Raw genomic sequence first — 21285 nt, 5'->3', positions numbered from 1 at the left:
ATCTCACTCGCCGCCGTACAAAAGAAAGAATTGCATGCCTTCTCAGATGCGTCAACGAAGGTGATAGCAGCCGTAGGATACACCAGAGTCTATGGCGGGGAGAGCCACATTTACGTCAGTTTCGTCACTGGAAAGGTGAAACTAGCAATACAACAAGGCCACACCGTACTAAGGTTGGAACTCTGCAGTGCCGTATTGGCCATAAAACTCACCAACCTATGTTCGGCTGCATCTACAACCAAAGCAGACACTTCTACATCTATGTAAGCAATAGAGTAGAAAGGATTAAAAAATCTTCAAGCCCTGAGGAATGGCAGTATATGCAAATAGATCAGGCCACCCTGCGAACCAGGCCACACAGGTCCATTCTTGCATCACAGTTGACAGAATCGATCTGGCTAAAGGGTCCTGAGTTATTGGCTCATCCAGACAGCCTGATGTCATAGAGACCAGAACACTATGAGCTTCTAGATCCAGATCAAGATGCCAACATTCTACCTCAGGCACCCAGCAAATTGCTCAGATAGGACAAGAAAACGACCATCCAGACCATCTGCTTGTCGGCAATGGTCAAGAAGACAGAGAAACCGCCCTCTAACCATTTCCTAGAACCAACCTGCTCCAAACGCTCCTCCAAACGGAGATCCTGCGTATTGGGCGTAGCAGTAATCATCTTGTTCACATGTCTTAGCATCCAAGGAACTAACTTTGTAGGAGCCTTCAAGGACTTACAGATTGACGAAGGCATTCGCCCTGACTGTTTCTGTTTATTTTGTTATAATTTGTTATATTCTTTTTATGATCAACAATAAGAATGAAAAAGAACAGCCATGAATTTATATTGTTTATCTTTTATCTAACCAAGATGAAGGGCTCACCCAGTTTCTTTTCACTGTTATCACATTTGACAGATACTGGTTGGAAGGCTATTATCACTTAAAGTTTACTAATATGTTATACTGTTGTTCGCTTTTGAGCATATATTGACTTTAGAATTTTATATGCAATCAGTCACTGAAATAAACTTTTGACTTTGACAAGTCCACTCTTCAGAAGGAAATCTATTCTCATAGTATTCAGAAATGCATTTTCATGCTTGTATGCTTTCCTGTTATGAACTATCAAAACCTGCTAAATAAAGATAGTCAAGCTAGTTCCTAATCCAAATATTGTCCTAACAACAAAAAGCTTCTTAAAGGTCGATACAAGTTGAATCTCAAAGTACTCGTGTTCATAGCTTCTATAACGAAATTGTTGTTTGTTTGCAATGGGTCAAACTTAAGTGGGTTTTCTTTACCATCAGTGTTGACACATCAATCTGATTTAGTTGCCAGGCTGTTGTCCTTGGTTTCCCATACTTGATTCATGTAATCATTGCTGTGCGGTGTAGGTTTATAATAGTGTGTGCGCGTTTTATTAGGTATCGTGAGGAAAATAGGAGGCAGAAATATTAGGTATGTTTCCCACATTGAGCTATGGGAGGCAGGATAAAAATATAATGCTAACCCCAAATATCTATGAAGTGCCATCTTACAAGTAGGTAGAAAGGGTATGGGGAGTAGTGCAGAAGGCTGAATCAGACATCTTCAAACTCTTTTCAACCTTTATGTCTACTGGAGATTCTCAGTCATCCAGGTCATGGTTGTCCCAAAGGTGCTTTTTCAGGAAACAACTGGACTTTCTTGGGGTTTTTTTGGGGGGGGGGGTTGAAGACGTTTTGCTTCTCATCCAAGATACATTCCCACCATCCAATCAGAGCTGAAGAAACTTCTCCGATGAGAAGCGAAACGTCTTCAAAGAAAAACAAGGAAGCCCAATAGCCTCCCGAAAAAGCACCTTTGGGTTTTCGACCTTTACTTTCTGCAAAAATGTTCAAAGACAGGCTCTCTTATTGCAGCTCGGGATACACTCCACAAGGGTAAGGATGACTCCTCTCAGAATGCCACACCAGCCCAACTGAGAATTGTGGGAACTGGACTCCTAGCTTATCTGCATGGCGCCAAGCTTTAAAGCCGCGGTAGCAGTTTCATTGCTCCGCAAATCCCTCCCTTCCACGTCTTCTTTTTCCCCTTTTCCTAGCTCTATGGCCACTCAACCAAAGAGTACCAATAAGAGAGGCCGGAAGCGGGTGGTCGAGCGGCGCCGGCTGCAACCCCTTGACCCTCACTCCCTTTCCCTTTCCTTTCGCCGAGGTTTCATTAGCCCCGCCCATCCGAACTTTTCCACGCCTCGTTCCGGGCCTGACCCGTCCGTTTCCCATTGGCTATGCAAAAGAGGGATCGCGGCGAGAACCAATGCGCGGCAGCCACGGCGGGGATTGCTGAAACATTTGCTGCTCTCCTGGGAGAGGAGCGGCAGAATCGCGGCGGCGTGAGCTGTGTCGGAGGTCTTCGGAGAGCAACATGGGCGCGTTGAGTGGAAAGCGATTTTTGCTTGGTAATTGGAAGGAGGGAGGGAGGGAAGGAGGCGCAGCCTTGGAGAAGAGGCTCCGGATCTGGAGCGTAGTGGAAGCGAGGACGGGTCTGGAGGGTTAATGGTGGGTCGGCTTAAGAAATTCCCCCTCCGATTGTCAGCCTTCAATGGACTGCGTGAGGTTCTCCAGCCTTGGGGCTCTTATTAGATTTAATTTGCTGCATATCGTTCTAGAATAGCCGGTCCTTTAAAGGCGGAGAGCGATCGGGCTGTCTAATTTACAGTCTGAAGAAGCGTTTTGGAGATGCGAGGGATAACTTGGGAAAGAAGTCAAATCGGGGTGTTTTTTTTCTTAAGGCGGCTTATGTGGTTTCTACATTTGTGTGGTTGCTCCTTGCGAGGTGGGTTCTGCCCCCTCCTTCCCCCCCCAGGCATGGCTTTTATCACGCAACTGCTTTGTTTTTTATTCACCCAATTTTAGGAAAGCCATTGTATTATGTGATCCTTCTATATATGTGCTCCTTCTATATTATGTGCTCCTTCTATATGTGCTATATATGTGCTCCTATATGTAGCACATATGTGCTATATATGTGCTCCTTCTATGTTATGTGCTCCTTCTATATGTGCTCCTTCTATGATGTGCTCCTTCTATATAATTTGTGTAGCGTATAGCATAGATCAGAGCTCCTTATGCTCTGATCTATGCTATACGCTACACAAATAGGAAAGGCCAGGGGTCCTTCCCGTATCTCCCCGTGCTTTCCCGTTTTTGCAGTATTTATATTTTTTGCGCTTTATTCAAGAGGAAAAGACAGTCCAGCCCCACGAGGCATGTTTGAAGGGCGGGCTTGCCACCCTTTTCTTCGGCGGCTCTCGGGGTGACCCAGGCGCCTGTTTGGGACGTGCAAAATGCTTCCAATCCGAAAGATTGGGAACGAGCTGGGCTGACCCTGCCAGGAATGCTTTTAAGGGCAGTTTCGACTCGGATCGGCTGTTTCGAGTTCACATAGAGCTCTTCCCATTTACAGTGTTTTGCACCCTGCTATTTAGATGCAGGCCGAATGGAAATTGAAGTCTGGGTTTAGCTTGGTGCCTGCTGCAGTGGGTCTCAGGTAGTGCTGTTGTGCTCCTCGCATTAGAATAGAAGGAGATCCTGTTGATCTCCTTCGATCCCCTTGGAATCGTTTGTCTGAGGGCACCAGACCTGGTTAGAGTTGTGGACCTTTTTAGCACTGATAATCAAATAAGAACAGAAGTATGTGAAGTAGCCACTCTGAAACAAATCATTTCTCTAGCATAGAGAAGGCAGGATTAGGTAATACAGGTAGTCCTCGATTTACGACCACAATTGAGTCCAAAACATCTGTTGCTGAAACATTTGTTCAGTGATTCTTTGAAGATGTTTCGCTTCTTATCCAAGAAGCTTCTTCAGCTCTGAAGATTCTTGGATGAGAAGCGAAAGGTCTTCAAAGAAAAAAGAAGAAAGTCCAGTTGCCTCTTGAAAAAGCACCTTGGGACAACCATGACCCAGATGACTGAGAATCTCCATAGACATTTGTTAAGTGAGTTTTGCCACATTTTACTACTTTTTTTGCCTCTGTTAAGTGAATCTGGCTTCCCCATTGTAAGAAGGTTGAAAAAGGGAATCACATGATCCCACAACACTGCAACCATCATAAATAGGAGTCAGTTGCCAAGCATCCGAATTTTGATCATGTGACCATGGGGATGCTGCAATGATTGTAAGTGTGAAAAACTGTCATAAGTCGCTTTTTTCAGTGCCGTTGTAACTTTGAACGGTTACTAAATGAACTGTTGCAAGTCGAGGACCACCTGTGTTTTAGGGTCAGTGGACACATGGAAACTTTGCAAAATGATTGCCATTAGAAAAGTTTGCTTTAGAACAGAGGTGTCAAACTGCCGGCCTGCGGGCCGGATGCATCATCTGGAAGCCGCGCCCACCCCATTGCCGGCAATGGCAAAACAGGCCCGATACGTTGCGCGATGTGACGTCGCGAGTTTGACACGTCTGCTTTAGAATGACTATCTTTTTAGATACCTTTTTAACCCACCTGAAGATTGGAGGTATCTGCAGGAGCCAGTGCTTTCATCAAAATGGCAATGCAGCGCTCACATCAGAAGCCCTGCCTCTTTTGTGTGGGCATGTAATGTCATGATACATGTGTAAAAGGGGCCGAACTTAAGCACAAACCTGGTTTTATCATGTGCCCCCTCACCTCCCAAGGACGCCTCTGCTCAGGGTGCTCCTTGTAAGCTCTTTGTAGACAGCCAAGGCAGGAGAAACAGAACTCAGGGCTGCAGGCACCCACACTTGATTTTCATGTTTTTACAGTCTATATGGGGTCCAGAAATAGTTTTGTAAATTAGATTGATGCAAGAGATTTGTGCTTCACTTCCAGTATGTCAGCACTTTATTCATTTCAATTAAAAAGCATATTAAAAGAAAACCCTGCTGTGGGTGGGAATGGGATTGATCTCAGGCACCCTGTTGCTTTCCTGCTCCTGCTGTTAAGCATTTTCAGTTGAACAAAGATACTTTCTGTGATGAGAGGCTTTTTTTCCCCATCATAAGGGGGGGAAAAATACTGTAGTGCAGTCCCAAACACATATAAATTATTTTTAGGGATGTATAGAATTGTTCCAGTTCCTGAATACAAATGTTGGGCATTTCTAATATATACATATGTATATACATTTCCAGGCATTAGATCAGACTTGTAGTTATCTTCATATAAATCAAGTGATTGAGGTATGGATGGTAATTGCATGTTAAAACAAGTGTTGTGTGTAAATTTCCAAGAGCTTCTGGTTTAGGAAGGTGTCTTGCAGAAATAAAAGTGCTTCCAATTATATTGAATGGTATCTGTATTGGAATGCTTCAGCTATGCAGCCTGCTGATGATCAGTCTTCCTAATCGCATGCAGATTTCTATTCCAGGGACTATCTTCTGTTTATTTGTTAAATTTATTTGCTACCCATCTCACTAGAATGTGAAAGGCTCCTCGGTGCTTTCACGTACATTATGTTACTTTAGAACAGACATGTCAAACTCGCGATGTCGCGTGACGTATCGGAGCTTTTTTGCCATTACCGGCAATGGGGTGGGCGCGGCTCCAGTATGATGAAACCGGCCCGCGGGCCGGCAGTTTGACACCCCTGCTTTAGAAGATGGATACATTTTGGGGCTGACTAACTATTGCAAAATAACCTTCAAATAAATGGTTCAGCCAACTGATCTTTAATACCCAAATATTAATTTCTAAATTAATATTTGGGTATTAAAGATTATGTTTCCAAAAAGAACCTAATGAGGACAAGAGATTAAACTTGCTTTCTTGATTTTATTACAGAGCCTTTAAAGAACAGCAACATATGGCATATTATCCTAATAAAGTTCAGTTTTCATTCAAATCCCAAAGCAGGGTAATTTAAACATACCACCTTAACATAGCAGTAAAAAATATAATAAAACATGCAATTCAACAGTGTTACAAAATGTGGTGTAATCTGTTGAAAGCAGAAGAACCACTCCCACATACAATATAGTATGTGAGTCAACACATGCAGGCCTGTTTCCTTGGGAATGGTTTCATTCAGTCTAATGGAGCTTATTTTCCTATAAATGGATTTAGGAATGAAGCCAAATTCCAAAGGGATCCAGCGTGTGCAGGAAGCCCTGATTTAAGTTGTATAAAGGATGAAGTCGGAAAGATTTGAACGGTTGATTATGAGAGTTCAAAGCAAATTTAGAAACTGACAAGATTGGCAGGCCCCATGCACCCAAGCCGGATTGACAGTGCCCACTCGCCCATGGTAGGAGAAGCTGCCAATTTGCTTATCCACAAAATCAAGAGTATTCCTGGATTAAGCAGGAAGAGCTTACTTTGTGTATATTTGATATATGTTGCCTGTTGATGAGTAGGCATGTTTTCATGAGAAAAATAGCCTTTTACTTTTTTTAATTCAGGCGGCCACACTTGCCTAGAAGCGCCAGATTAGCAGGAAAAGTTCCAATCCTAAAATCTATTCTGATTTTACTTTTTTTTTATCTGTTCTAACTTCACTATATTCCATTAGTATTCTGATCTTACTGGAAGAAGGACTTTCTGATTATAAGTACAGGTCAAAAATGTCTGTGGGGAGGTTAGAAAAATTCTTGTAATGCCAGAGCTGCTTCCTACTCAAAAGGAGATTTCACTGTTAAAATGTTTTGCACACAAATTATTTCTTGTTCTTTTTGGTTTAGCGGACCTGGGTGGTCCGACATTGTTTTACCACTAATTTAGCTGTTGTTTTTGACCCAAAAGATACAATACTTGTCTGTAATTATCTGAATCTTGTTCTGTTTGCATCCTAGGTACTGTAAGTTGCACCCTCTTCTTGGCTGTTAACAGCTTGTATTCTTCCAGTGATGATGTTATAGAACTTACACCAACAAATTTCAACAGAGAGGTTATTCAGAGTGATAGTTTATGGCTAGTAGAATTCTATGCACCATGGTACGTATTAACTCTGCTGCCTTGAAAAAAAATAGTTGTTGTTTTTCTGTTTGTCACTTGTTCGCGTGTACACTTTAGCTATGTTATTTCCGTAACTGGTGTCTTGCATCTCAAAGCAACATTTTTAGCTGGACTGTTCTGGTTGTATTACTCTTATGGTTAAGTGAGATGGTGTGCAGGAATACAAGGGTCAGCCTTTCTCATTGCTGTCCTTCGGAGATGTTGGTATCGCAATTCCTGAAATTCACAGTCAACATACAGGCCCAGCATCCCTGGAGAGTTGATGGAGATAAGCCTTAACCATCCTTATTAAATGCAGATCTGCATGTGTTAGTGGTGATACCAGTATAAATGCTGCTCCCACATCTTTCAGTAGATAAAATAAGAGTGTAAATCTTTGTTGAAGGCTGGACAAGTCATAACCGTGCTCTACAACTCCAGTTTATTCTCATGTTTCAGAAGATTTATGTTATTACAAAAGTATATATGGTTGCCAACTTTGGTGGTTGTTGTTGTTTTCTGGGAGAAAGGATCTGTACCTTTTGCAGCAAAATGTCACCTGCCTGCTGTGAAAATCTGTGATTGAATTGTATGTGTTGAACTTCAATTAGTTGTATAGACATGTTAGGTTTTGTTAATTTTTTTAAAGGACAAGAGATATGTCTAGCCATCAATATCTCTTTCAATTTTGTGCAAAGTTACACATGAATGGGAAGTTGTAGCAAGAAACATTGGTTCCAAACAGCATGGAATGCTAGAAAAATAAAAATTAGTCGGGGACATCACTTGGAATATAACCACTGTATGCTGTCTTATACAGTTTTCAGTGTGAGGATTCATATAAAAAATCTTTTTGGTTTGGAATAAATCAAATGTTGGAAGATTATATTTTTATTTTTATCTTCTGAAAGGTGTGGCCATTGCCAAAGATTGACAGCAGAATGGAAGAAAGCTGCAACTGCCTTAAAAGTGAGTAGCATATCCATAAATAATCTTTATTAGATTTACATCCTACTTGTTCTTTCCCTCCTCCAATTTTTCCCATGCAATAAACCTGTAGGATAAGTTGGGCTAAGAAAGCCTAGAGTCACTTTCTAAATTTCCATAAAGGAGGAAGAGATAGTTCAGCCTGAGTTTCTCCTATCCTTAATTGCACCCTACTGTTAAGTTAGAATATTTTTACCTCACGTGCTGTAAAGGAGATTTTTTTTTCCTCACCCACAGATTTCCTCAAGAGTTTCTTTATAACAGAGACCAATCTGCCCTTCTGTTGAAACTCAGATTGTTTACTTTTAGTACCAGAGACAGCAAAAGCAGACCTGATAATGGTGGAGATACAATGGCTCTATCTTATACTGGTCTTGCTTCCCAGAGCCTTTTGCTTTATTCCCAGCATCTTCTCCCAGTTTTATCAACATTTCTTGGTTTCTCAAGTATTTTATGGCTGAGCTGATAGGGTTTATTGTTTTCTGAGAGCATAAGAAGGGAAGGAAATGTGTGTGGTGTGTGCACACGCATGATTGATTCAGTCTTGAGTCTCATTGATCACAAGTCCCTGAAATTTTCTTGTCCAGATTTTTGGAAGTGGTTTGCAGTTGCCTTCTTCTTAAGACTGAGAAAGAGAGAGAGACTAGCCTAAGCTTCATGCCTTCATACTGTTTTCAGGTTTTTAGCCTGCAACTGCATAAAATGGAATCCCTTTGTTCATAGATAATGCTGAGCCATTTCGGTTTGTACATTAAGATATGATAAAGCCCAGTGAAACTACTGTCTAGCTAAATCAGTGGTTCTCAACCTTTTTAATGCCACGACCCCAACCGGTCGTAAGTCGACTTTCCCTGCCCGGGAGCGCCGCGCATGCGTGGTTCCGCCCCCTGCGCCAGCCGAGGCGTAGCTGGCAAGCGGCAGAGACGGAGCAGGCCGACCACCAGCTGGCCCAGCCCAAGGGAGGTAAGGCACCCGCCGGAAAAGGGGAAAAAATGGCAGACAAAAAAAATGGCGGACAGCCTTGCTTGGCAACCCCCGTGAAATGGTCGATCGACCCCAAATGGGGTCCCGACCCACAGGTTGAGAACCACTGAGCTAAATGATTCTCGGCCACCGATAGATAGCACTGTTTCATCTAACTGAACAGCTTCAAAGGGAACGGCAGTTCTGGGTCTTTCTCAGGCTACATGAGATAGTAGAAATAAAACTTGGGTTGTGTGCAATAAAAGCAGGTATTCTACCCATCAACTGGTACTTTTGTTAGCAGAAGATGGCTGTCATCGAATAAGCATCTTAACAGTCTTAAAAATTAATGACATTGAAAATACAATCTCTAGGATGTCCCGTTTCTTTGATTAAAAAATAAATATGTGGCCTGTTCATCTCTTGAATGTATTTTCTGCCATTCCTTAAAATGGGTACATTGATGAGGATTGATAAAAATTGGAATTCAAATAACCTCTGAAGGTCGCACACTACCCACTACTGCCGTGGGGAGAACCATGAGGCCTGGTGGGTGCTAGCTTCATTTTTTGAGTTGTTTAAAAAAAATTCTCCAGGGCTATCTCATTTTATTACATTTTTATGGATGATGATGTTTATTTATTATGCCTAATGAAGTCTGTGTGTCAAAAGAGGGCCTATCTATCCTCCTGTATATAAAGTTAAATATAAGATGTTTGACTTTGGCATTACTGTAAACTTTCCACAGAATAATTTCAGAGCCAGTTCTATCCAGGTTGGTTGGAGCAGTGACAGGATTTACTTTACCACTTCCCATGTTTTCCCTGCTGCAGTGGCAAATGGCTTGCTACTGGGAAGCTGATAGGAAGCTCCCTGCCATAGAAGGGCCTTCGGACCACAGTTCTTCTGTTACACCTTCTGTCCAGGATTCTTATAATTAGCTTGTGCCCTATTGGGTTTTTTTATTCTGATTTTGTCTTGTAAAATATATTATTTCAGAGGTGTATTGCTTGTTTGCAAATTGGACTAAATCTTATGGTTGACAGATCAGTATTTTGAAACTGCTGGCAACCCTATTTACGTTATATATTTTTTATCAGAGATTACATACAGCAGATATTTACGTTCTTAAAAGATTTACTGGAAGGGAGCCTGGTAATGCTGGGAAATCAGTGAGCAACACCTTGACTTCCTAATGAGCCGGCATTTGCTGTTGGAGAACTGCCTGAGTAATATTGTCTTGATCAATCGCAGTCATGGCAAACCACATAGGATGCTCCCAAAGACAGAGAACATATTTAGTGTAGGTGCGTGTCTTCATGACTTTCTTGCATTTAAAGGATGAATCGGAAGATTAACACATCATCCTTTATTTTCAAGCTGAATAATTCTTCTAAGTTCAGGAAACGGCTTAGTCAAAGGCAATATTTAAGTCAAAAGCAACATTTCTCAATGAATGTGTATATGAACTGACATATCCATGGTTTGGGGCTAAAGTCAGCAGATGTGTGTGAACTCAGCAAAACAGACTTTTACCTTGTCTTTGTGGAGGAGTTGTTGTTTTTTTTTGTCTTGTTTCTCTAACCTGAAAGCTTTCCTTTTTTCCAGGGTGTTGTGAAAGTTGGGGCAGTTGATGCAGATAAACATCAATCTCTTGGTGGTCAATATGGTGTTAAAGGGTTTCCCACTATCAAGATTTTTGGTGCTAACAAGCACAAAGCAGAAGACTACCAAGGTATTTTTAAGAAAACACATTCTTTTTTGCTGATATGCATCTTGAACAAAACTGATTTTTTTTCTCTTGTTCACAACAAGCCTAGTTTAAGTAGAAAAGACTGCTATAATATATTGGGTCCTTTTTTCGGTGACTTGGAATTCCTAAGAATTTCCTGCTTTTATGGCTGCATTACATTTGGTTGAAGAGCTGAGTATTTGCTGTAGAGCAGAAGTGAGGAACCTGTGGTCTTCCAAATGCTGCTGAACTTCAGTTCCTCACTTCTGGCTGAACTGGGTGGGAGTTGCAGTTCAGAACATCCAGAAACATACGTTCACCACCCCTGTTGCAGGGAACATACTGATTAGTTAAAACCTGGATTTCCAATTCAAGGCTGAAGCCTCCAGTGATTTGTCCTGGTGCAACACCAAGAAGCCACACATTTTTTGCCTCCTTCTATTAAAGGAGCTGAAATGGTGGCTAGCGCTGCTGGAAAGAAAATGTGAATGTTGATATATGTGGAGTTTTCATGATTACTTAGCATTCTACCTTTCATTTGTGTCTCAGGAGGCAGGACCAGTGATGCTATTGTTGATTCTGCTTTAAGCGCCGTCCGGTCACTCGTAAATGATCGTCTTAGTGGCAGAGGTGGAGGATACAGTTCTGGAAAACAGGTACCCTTTTTAGGCTTTGCCTCCTGCTCATTACAAAGATGTCGCAGGACGACTAGTAACATTGGCATTTGAGTGATGGCTTTAAGAAGGGCTTATTTTGTGGCAGGGGTGAAAAATTTAGTAGGTCAACTGGCTTGCTCATTTAAATGGGTCACATTTTGAAAAAAAAAAAAAAGTGGAGCTCTTAGTAGAGGATAGTGACAATTATCAGAATAAAAGGGGTAGACAATGACAGTTGATGGATACAGGATAATAAAGAATTGGAGAGTTAATGAATGGCAAAGAATTTCTTCAGACTTCCGGTGTCTCCATTGTACGGATGCTTTAGAAATCAGGGCTATAAGCATTAGAGAAAGAACAACACCTTCACGTATGAACTTGTGATTTAAGGGTTTGATGATTAAAAAAAGGATAGAATGTGGGAAGAAGGAAAATACAATGTAAGGAGATTAGAAGCCACTTCATAATATTTTTCTTTGCCTTTTTGTTTCTTCTTTCATATTTCATTGTTTTTATCTTGTTAAAAATTCTTTATTAAATTTTCGTATAAAGGAATCATGGCTATAAATAAATTAAAAGAGACTCATAGAAGAAGGCAAGATTTCTAGGCTGCATAGATCTCAGACAGGCAGCCATATAAGTCTTTTATTGGAGGTTTTTAAGAAGAGACTGGACACTTGTCTGAAATGCTATAGGGCAGTGGTGGCGAACCTATGGCACGGGTGCCAGAGGCGGCACTCAGAGCCCTCTCTGTGGGCACACGTGCCGTCGTCCCAGTCCTAGGCCTTCAGCTGGGTTTTATAAAACCTTTTTGCTTTAGGCTCTGCCACCGTGTACAAAAAAAAAAGGTTCAATAAGTCAATTTCAACTTCTCGTGGGAAAAAAAAGATCTTGCAAAGTTAGAATTGATTGATTGAACTTTTTAGTCCCACCCAGTCTGCTGTTACCACCACAGCCATGCCCACCCAATGGGCCACACCCACCCGGCACCCGACGATGCATAAGTGGGTTTTGGGTTGCAGTTTGGGCACTCGGTCTCTAAAAGGTTCGCCGTCACTGCTATAGGGTCTCCTGCTTGAACACAGGGGTTGGACTGGAAGACCTCCAAGGTCCAAGTCTGTTACTCTTATTTAAATTCCCCATTCTCAGGACAACACATACAGCTGCTGAAACAGAGGAAGTGAAGCTCTACTGATTAGTTCCACTACTAGAGCATCAAGATGTTCCTTGTTGAAAAACTCAATTTGAATAATTGATGGTTGACTTCGCTTTTACATTTTCCATCCTGTACAGACTTATGATTTCAAGCAGAGATGGATTATTTTCTTTATAAGTTAAAACATTATATATAAGTTTCTATCCTAATCTTTTTTCTTTCTTTCTTTTGCTAGAAAGCATATATCCCATCGGTTGTAATCAATAATTAGAATTGAAGTAAAATCTGTAGTACTAAATACCGTTTTATGTTTCCTTAATAGAGCAGTGATGAAAGTGGAAGCTCCGGCAAAAAGGATGTGATTGAACTGACCGATGATAACTTTGATAAGAATGTGTTCGACAGTGACAGCATCTGGCTGGTAGAATTTTATGCTCCATGGTGTGGACATTGCAAAAAGTAAGTGTTCTGGCTGTACAGCATATTTACATAAGTACATACTAGGGGAAACCAGTTGTTTGAGTAGTAGTTGGGTGCAAGAATATTGATAATGCAATCTACCGATAGGTTAGCCCCATTTGATTCAGTGGAGCTCTCAAATACAGAGATGCAGCTTATGCTTGAAATCTCTGGAGGTACGTGAGCCATGTTTAAGCAACCTTGGGTTTTCTTTCTTTTCCTTTGCTTTTAATATGATACTCCTCTGAACTCATTACTCTGTTGTCATCTAAGACAAAACTGGTGAAAATCTAGTCTTTTGTAAAGCAGGAGTAGGCCTTTCAGGCATCCCGGTTCCTGGAATCTGATCATTGATAATGGTTATTGGGGCTAATGTAGTCCCAGGTTGTCAAGTCATAAGACCCTTTTGAGGTCTATTCAGCCGTCATTGTGATCCTTTAGCAAAAGTTGTTATCAATCATGTTTTTTAATTAGGTAAGTAGCAACCAACCTGTGGTAATTTTGAGCCCAACTATCACCTGGGAATTATCATAATTTAACCATTCTTTTTTTAAAAAAAGGTGTTTTTAATTGTAAATTGCTGTTGTAATTTATTGCTGTTCTTTTTAAAAGGAAAGCGGCCACATGTAACCATGCATTTCCTTCTACAGTTTGGAGCCAGAGTGGGCATCAGCTGCAACTGAAGTGAAGGAGCAAACAAAGGGAAAAGTTAAACTAGCTGCTGTAGATGCTACCGTGCACCAGATAATAGCCGGTCGGTATGGGGTGAGTATATAGTGCGAGTGGTAAAAGCATTCATTTTATTAGTTGCTGTCTCCCAAATAACACAGAAGGGAGAGTATGTCCCTTTTAAGATGGCAGCATTATAATGCATGGAATGTTTTAAGGATTTACATACTGGAGCATTGTTGAATAAATAAATGCAGGTATGAAAGCATCTTTTGTATAAACCATAATAGGAACTTTTTTATTAAAACATTGGGATAGATACAGTGCATTCAGAAAGTATTCATATCCCCCATCATTTTTATCAATTTTGTTATGCTGCAGCCTGATTCTACAGTTGTTGAAATTAATTTTTTCTCATTAATCTACACTCAATACCCCATAATGACACAGTGAAAACAGAAGTTTAGAAATGTCTAAATTTATTAAAAAGAAAAAACTGAAATACCACATTGGCATAAGTATTCAGACCCTTTGCAACAACAACAACACTTGAAATTTAGCTTAGGTGCCTCCCATTTCTCTTGAATCATTGCTGACATGTTTCTACATCTTGATTGGAGTCGACCTGTGGTAAATTAAATTGATTGGACATGATTTGGAAAGGCACACACCTCTCTGTAGAAGGCCTCACAGCTGACAATGCATACTGTAGTAGAGCAAAAGCCATGAGGTCAAAGACTGCCTGCAGAGCTCAGACACAGGATTACTGCAAGGCACAGATCTGGGAAAGACTACAATAAAATTGCTGCTGCTGCACTAAAGATAATCTTGTTCCTCACAGTCTCAGAGTCCTCCAGGTGTTTTTTTTTGCAAACTCCAAATGGGCTTTCATGTGTTTTGCACTGAAGAGGGATTTCTGTCTAGCCACTCTGCCATAAAGCCCAGAGCAGTGAAGGACTGCAGTGATGATTGTCCTTCTGGAACTCTGTCCCATCTCCACACAGAGATGGAGCTTAGTCAGAATGACCATCGGGTTCTTGGCCATCTCTCTTACTAAGGTCCTTCTCACAGCACAGGGGCTTCCATAATTCTCAAATGGAAGAAGTTTGGCACAACCGGGTCTCTTCCAAGAGCTGATTGCCCAGTCAAACTGAGCAATCGGGGGAGAAGAGCCTTAGTAAGAGAGGTGACCAAGAACCCGATGGTCACTCTGACTGAGCTCCAGAGATCCTGTGTGGAGACAGGACAGAGTTCCAGAAGGACAATCATCACTGCAGCCCTCCACCAATTTTATGGCAGAGTGGCTAGATGGAGGCCTCTTCTCAGTGCAAAACACATGAAAGCCCACTTGGAGTTTGTAAAAATGCCCCTGAAGGACTCTCAGATTGTGAGGAACAAGATTCTCTGGTCTAATGAAACTAAGATTCAACTCTTTGGCCTCAATTCTAAACGTTATGTCTGGAGGAAACCAGGTACTGCTCATCACCTGCCCAATATCATCCCAACAGTGAAGCACGGTGGTGGCAACATCATGCTATGGGGATGTTTTTCAGCAGTAGGGACTGGGAGACTGGTCAGGGTTGAGGGAAAGCTGAATGGAGCAAAGTATCCTTGATGAAAACCTGTTCCATAACGCTCAGGACCTCAGACTGGGCCAAAGGTTCACTTTCCAACATGACAGTGATTCTGGGTACACAACCAAGAGAACACAGGAGTTGTTTAGGGACAACACTGTGAATGTCCTAGAATGGCCTAGCCAGAGCCCTGACTTGATCCCTATTGAACATTTCTGGAGGGACATGAAAATGGCTGTCCACCAACAGTCGCCACCAACCTGACTGAGCTTGAGAGGATTTGCAAGGAAGAATGGGAGAAAATCCCCTAATCGAGGTGTGCAAAGCTTGTCGTGCCATGCCCCAAAAGACTCGAGGCTGTAATTGCTGCCAAAGGTGCTTCAACAAAGTACTGGTGAAGGGTCTGAATACTTATGCCAATGTAATATTTCAGTTTTTTCTTTTTAATAAATTTACAGACATTTTCTAAAATTCTGTTTTCACTTTGTCATTATGGGGTGCCATGTGTAGATTAATGAGAAAAGAATGAATTTCAACAACTGTAGAATCGGGCTGCAGCATAACAAAATTGACAAAACTGGAGGTCTGAATACTTTATGAATGCATGAGAGAGAGAGAGAGAGAGAGATGTAATGTTTTCTGCGATAGTTTTGCATACCAGCTATTTTAGAGAATTTGGATTTTGCAGACATTCAGTGACGCTAAGCACTATTTTATTTTAATGTTTAGTTCACCGAATACCAAGGTGAATTACCTTTTGTGCTCACTCTGATATGAATTCTTTGATTCTGTGTTTCAGATCCGTGGATTTCCAACAATAAAAATTTTCCAAAAGGGAGAAGAACCTGTTGACTATGATGGTGGAAGGACAAAAACAGATATCATTGCTCGGGCTCTGGACCTGTTTTCAGAGAATGCACCAGCGCCTGAACTCCTAGAGGTATCCTCATTTTGATCAAGCAGTTACTTCCTACGGAAATCGCAACACAATGTTGCAGTATGGAGTGCCTCTGTCCAGTGAGACAGTCATGCAGTCTTTCAAAATACTCCATATTCCATTTCAGACCCTTTCTTAGTTATTTTGTACTCACAGAACTCTTAATATTTTCTCCTCTGCAAAACCTGTGCAGGGTGGTTACTCCCCACCACTCCATTAGTCCTATTTTAGCTACATAGCCATCATAATTCAATAACAAAAGTTGCTGTTATGATGCTTTTTATTGATAAAATTAACTATATATATATAGTTCAAATCAAAGTTTTATTTGAAAATGAGCAATAAAACTAAACTTGATTTCTTCCTGAATTTATCCCAAACTATCTTAAAATTTTCTTATTGCCTTAATTAAATTCGTGTGGTTGGAAATTTCAAGCCCCTTTTTGAAATGTCTGCCCTTATTTCAATTTGAGCTGCGTTGATACAGTGATGTTTGCTTGCAAAGAGCTTTGGGAGGGAGAGTCCCTTTGAAAGGTCATGAGCAAGAATGGCATGATCAGTAGGCCCTAATTTTAGTAATGTTTGTTGTGAACTTTGTGAATTAAGAAAACTTCTGGCATCCTTCTGGCCTTAGCTCTGTAGATCAAAATTATTTTAAAGTCTTAATGATGTCAGAATACAGGTAGCCCTTGACTTACAACAGTTAATTTAGTGACCATTCAAAGTTATAGTGGCACTGAAAAAATGTCGTGACCGTTTTCCAAATTATGATTTCTGCAGCATCCCCGGGGTCACATGACCAACATTCAGATGCTTGGCAATTGGCTCATACTTATGACGGTCGCCATGTCCCGGGGTCATTTGATCCCCTTATGCAACGTTCTGACAAGCAAAGTCAATGGGGAAGCCAGATTCGCTTAACCGGGTTACTAACTTATTAACTGCAGTGATTCACTTGCAGTGGGGCAAGAAAGGTTGTAAAAATGGGGCAAATGTCACACTTAACAACAGAAATTTTGGGCACAGTTGTTGTCATAAGTCGAGGACTACCTGCATAGAGATCTGGAGAAATTCCTATCAGGGCAAATAAATTAACCATGTTAAAAAAAAAATATATTGAGCAAGAGACGACCTGGTAGGAGAATTAGCTTTGTAGTTGCATCAGCCAAGTTAGTAATTACTCTTTAATTGCCAGGAGTTTGAATCTGTAAATCTGTCTCTCCTAGATTATTAATGAAGATGTCTTAAAGCAAACGTGTGATGCTCACCAACTTTGTATCATTTCTGTTTTGCCCCATATACTTGACACAGGTAAGAAGGACAAAACAGTATTTTCCCTTACCTGTGGCTTTTATACTGGCCTCAAACGTGATCTTTTTTTTTATGATTTCTGTTAAACAGGAGCTGCAGGTAGAAATGCCTACCTGGACGTCATGTTGAAAATGGCAGACAAATACAAAAGGAAGATGTGGGGGTAAGTTACAGATTATAGCGGAAGGTGCTTCGGTTTGGGGGCAGGGGGGAAGACCAAACTGTGTTCCTATTGAAATGAAAATAGTGACTCCATGACAAAGATGCTACTGGCCAACATAGACTAGCCTACAATGCTTACAAACTGGAGTAAGGGAGACTTAAGGAAATCAGCCGGTTTTGATCGACTGTCTCTACCCCTTTTGCTCTGCAGCTTGCAACAGAAATTGGGTGATGCCAGGGGATCTGGAACTGTAGGGAAATGTGATCTTCTGTGGTTTGCTTTGAGATAAACGCCTAATTCTTTTTTTTTTTTTTATCCAAGGTGGCTGTGGACAGAAGCCGGAGCGCAGTCTAACCTCGAAAGCTCTTTGGGTATTGGTGGCTTTGGCTATCCAGCCATGGCAGCCGTTAATGCCCGAAAGATGAAATTCGCTCTCCTGAAAGGGTCTTTCAGTGATCAGGGGATTAATGAATTCCTGAGGTAAGGCTTTGTCGTTGGTACCTCAAATCCTACGAATGTTGTGCTTGACGAGTTTCAATGAAAAATAGTGCAGTTGTCAGTCAGAGGGAAAAATAATTGCTTTGTAAGCATGTTTGTTGACTTCCTTTCTGAACACAAAAAGACTGTTTTGCTCAGGAGCGTTCCTGAATCCCATCTTTTTCTACTTTAACTCCTCTCCCATTTTTTTTAAAGAAATGACTGAAATCTCATGAAATTTTAACTGGGGGAAGGTGGGCCAGTTACCAGTCTCAGTCAGTGCTATTCACTATATAATTCATCACGTCAGGCTTATTTATTTTATATCCCGTCTTTTATTATTTTTATAAACAACTTAAGATGGTGATCATGGCTGCTACTTCTTCCTCCTCTTATTTTTCACAACAACCCTGTGAGGTGGGTTGGCTAAGAATGAGTGACTGGGCCATGGTCACCCACCCAGCCTTCTTTCATGTCTAAGACAGGACTAGAACTCATAATCACCAAGTTTCTAACCTGCTGCCTTAATCATTAGGCCAAACTGGTTCTCAAATGTGAACCACCAGAGAACGTTCTAAATGTTCATTCAATTTTTAGGGAACTTTCTGTTGGACGAGGGTCCACAGCACCAGTTGGTGGAGGCGCTTTTGCCAAAATTAACACAGTGGAGCCCTGGGATGGCAAAGATGGTGAGGTAAGAGACTCCGTTTTCATCTCTCTGTTCATACAGAACCTGTTTGGACATTTTAGGGTTCAAGTGTTAAAAGTTGGTTCACTATCAAGTCAATCTCTCAGTATGTAGCTAGCCTGATAAACCTTCAGTATATACCCTAAAGCTTGTACTCAAAACATCTGTTTAATTAAAACTTTGCTGCTTCTTTTTATTTCTCCTCTTTTCTATCACCCACCTTATCTGTGAGAAGCCATCTTAGTTCTATACTTGGCTCTGTATCTTAGTTCTCTTTTGGATTTTGCTGAAAGTGTTGACGTTTGTTTACCTATCTATTTTTGGCATAATTTTATTTTCTGTATCCTGTTTGAGCTATTCTGGTATGCTTCCTGTGCAGACTATTTTCTTTTTTTCTTTCCTGTCCTGATGCAGGTTGCTCACCAAATGTTCAAGTACTCTTAGCATTGTTGCATTAAGGGTTATAAAGAGGAACTTGATAACGTCACTCCTACTTTGCTTGTTTATCCAGCTGTTCAGATTACATTAAAGCTTACGTAGATTTTCAACTTTGTTTGCTTAGAACAGTGTTTCTCAACCTTGACATTTTAAGGCATGTGGACTTCAACTCCCAGAATTCCACAGCCAGCATTGCTGGCTGTGGAATTCTGGGAGTTGAAGTCCACATGCCTTAAAATTGTCAAGGTTGAGAAACACTGGCTTAGAATCTGCTGTTGGCTTCTACTTTTTTATATGCAATTTCTGCTCCATAGTTCACTGAAGCCACACAAAATGTCATACCTGGGCTTGTTTCAATCCTAGTTTGCTTAATGAAAAAGAAACAGTCTATCTTGTAGAAAGATAAAATAATAATGCCTTGGCCATTTTTGAGTTAACATTGGTTTACTGTTTGGATGATTTTGCTGTACATCTCTGTAGGCATTTAGCAGCTTGAGTGTAGGACACAGAACAAGAATCAAGAAGCCAAAGAGCTGTAAATAAACATGTAGCCCAGTTCCCTTATCATGTTAAGCCAACATTTGACTTAGCATGCAGTGTAAACCCAGTTATTTTGATCTTAACCATCAGACACTAATCATAGCTTTAATTTTTCCGCTGATTTTAAAGAGTTAAAATAACAGCAACGAGATTGAATGGTGTTGTGGGTGATGGAACTCCACTTTAACTGCATCACTTATCTGAATGGTAAAAATCTTACCTTCAAAATAAGATGGTGGTTGTGTAATTTATACTTTTAAGGGAAGGTCAGAAAAGTGACTTGCCGGTTGTATACAAACTAAAAAAGCACAAGAGAGGATTTAGGTCTCTTTAGAAGTTATCTAATAGTAGCGTTGTTTGCTTTTGAGCAGAATTTTCTCAGCATCTTAGGGGGGGGGTTGAAACTTGTTCTAAGAAGTGTATGGCGATACATGATAAACACCTCATCAATTCACACTCCCATTGTCTACAGCTCCCAGCTGAAGAGGATATTGATCTCAGCGATATAGATCTCGATGACTGGGATACTCAGAAGGATGAATTGTGAGAGCCTGAAGATAACTTTGTTTCTTGAGAGACAATGGGCTGCGGTTGGATTGGATAGAAGAACGTTTTGCATCACACGGATCTATCCACCAGTGGCCTTTTTTGCCGAAAGAGCAGCGGTTGGAGACATGGTCATCAGTGAACTGAGCATCTCTTAAGAAAAAATATCTCACAAATTCTATGAATTTTTTTTATTGAGTGAAATTGTATCCGGTGCAACAGATATTTTGAGAACAACATTGATCTTTCATTGAAATGCTCTTGGTTTTTTTTTTTTTTTGTTTCTTTATCTAGCTGGCATGTGGTGGTCAATTGTAACTTGAGACTTTTGTTGTGCTTAGTTTTAAAATGTGGATTCTTTTTTCTCCTCCCCCGCAATATAGCTTTCATTTCAATGAAAGAATAAAACAATATTTTTGACTCTGTGTCAGTGTTGTACAGTGTGCAGAGATCTCCTTTTGACTAGATGAGTGCAGTATTTCAAGCCATATTATGATACATGTCTGTGTGTTCGTATTAAGGCAGTCACTTTTAAAATTCTGCTGTTTTGAACAAACTATAGTGAAATGTTTCACACAAAACTAACTAAGCTTTATGAACCGGGTGCTCGGATTCTCTCTAAATACTTTCAATTGTTATTTTTCTGTAGAATTGAAAGAAATGCCATGTTTACTGGTAATGTGTGATAGGTTTATCTTGACGCAGTGGGAATCTTTAAGGACTAATGTTCCTTCGTGGTAACTCAAGAAAAATAGTAAGCGATCAGCTAATTCTCATTGTCTCTGACAAATAATGTTCCCAGATAGACCAGAATTATGATTTGAGACTAATTTTAGTATAATATTAAATTGTAAAGTATAATACTCCTATAGCAGAAGATGTGATTTCTTTGGAAGGATATAAGAAAAATCCCAAGTATCAGTGTTATATTCTCCTGCCCCCAAAAGCAATATTTCTCTTTTTTAAAAAAGGCTCACTTTACTCTAGGGCAGGAGTATCAAACTGCTGGCCCGTGGGCCAGATGCATCATAGCAAAACCAGCCCCCCCCCCATT

The 21285-nt window shown here is 40.7% G+C and overlaps 1 protein-coding gene across 1 annotated transcript; it reads left to right on the top strand.

The window, feature by feature from the left end:
* Positions 1-2328: 2328 nt before the first annotated feature.
* PDIA6 (protein disulfide isomerase family A member 6) lies at positions 2329-21094 on the top strand. Its single transcript, XM_015824040.1, has 13 exons — positions 2329-2436; positions 6794-6935; positions 7847-7904; positions 10494-10620; positions 11167-11273; positions 12752-12888; positions 13539-13653; positions 15931-16071; positions 17295-17379; positions 17470-17542; positions 17864-18022; positions 18617-18713; positions 20158-21094. Exons 1-13 carry the CDS (start codon positions 2403-2405, stop codon positions 20230-20232), a joined length of 1350 nt encoding a protein of 449 aa, XP_015679526.1. The 5' UTR covers positions 2329-2402; the 3' UTR covers positions 20233-21094.
* Positions 21095-21285: the final 191 nt, after the last annotated feature.

Source organism: Protobothrops mucrosquamatus, unplaced genomic scaffold, assembly GCF_001527695.2.
Source record: "Protobothrops mucrosquamatus isolate PMUCROS unplaced genomic scaffold, P.Mucros_1.0 scaffold2091, whole genome shotgun sequence".
NCBI classification, from domain to species: domain Eukaryota; kingdom Metazoa; phylum Chordata; class Lepidosauria; order Squamata; family Viperidae; genus Protobothrops; species Protobothrops mucrosquamatus.
This window is presented reverse-complemented; position numbering and strand designations above follow the sequence as displayed.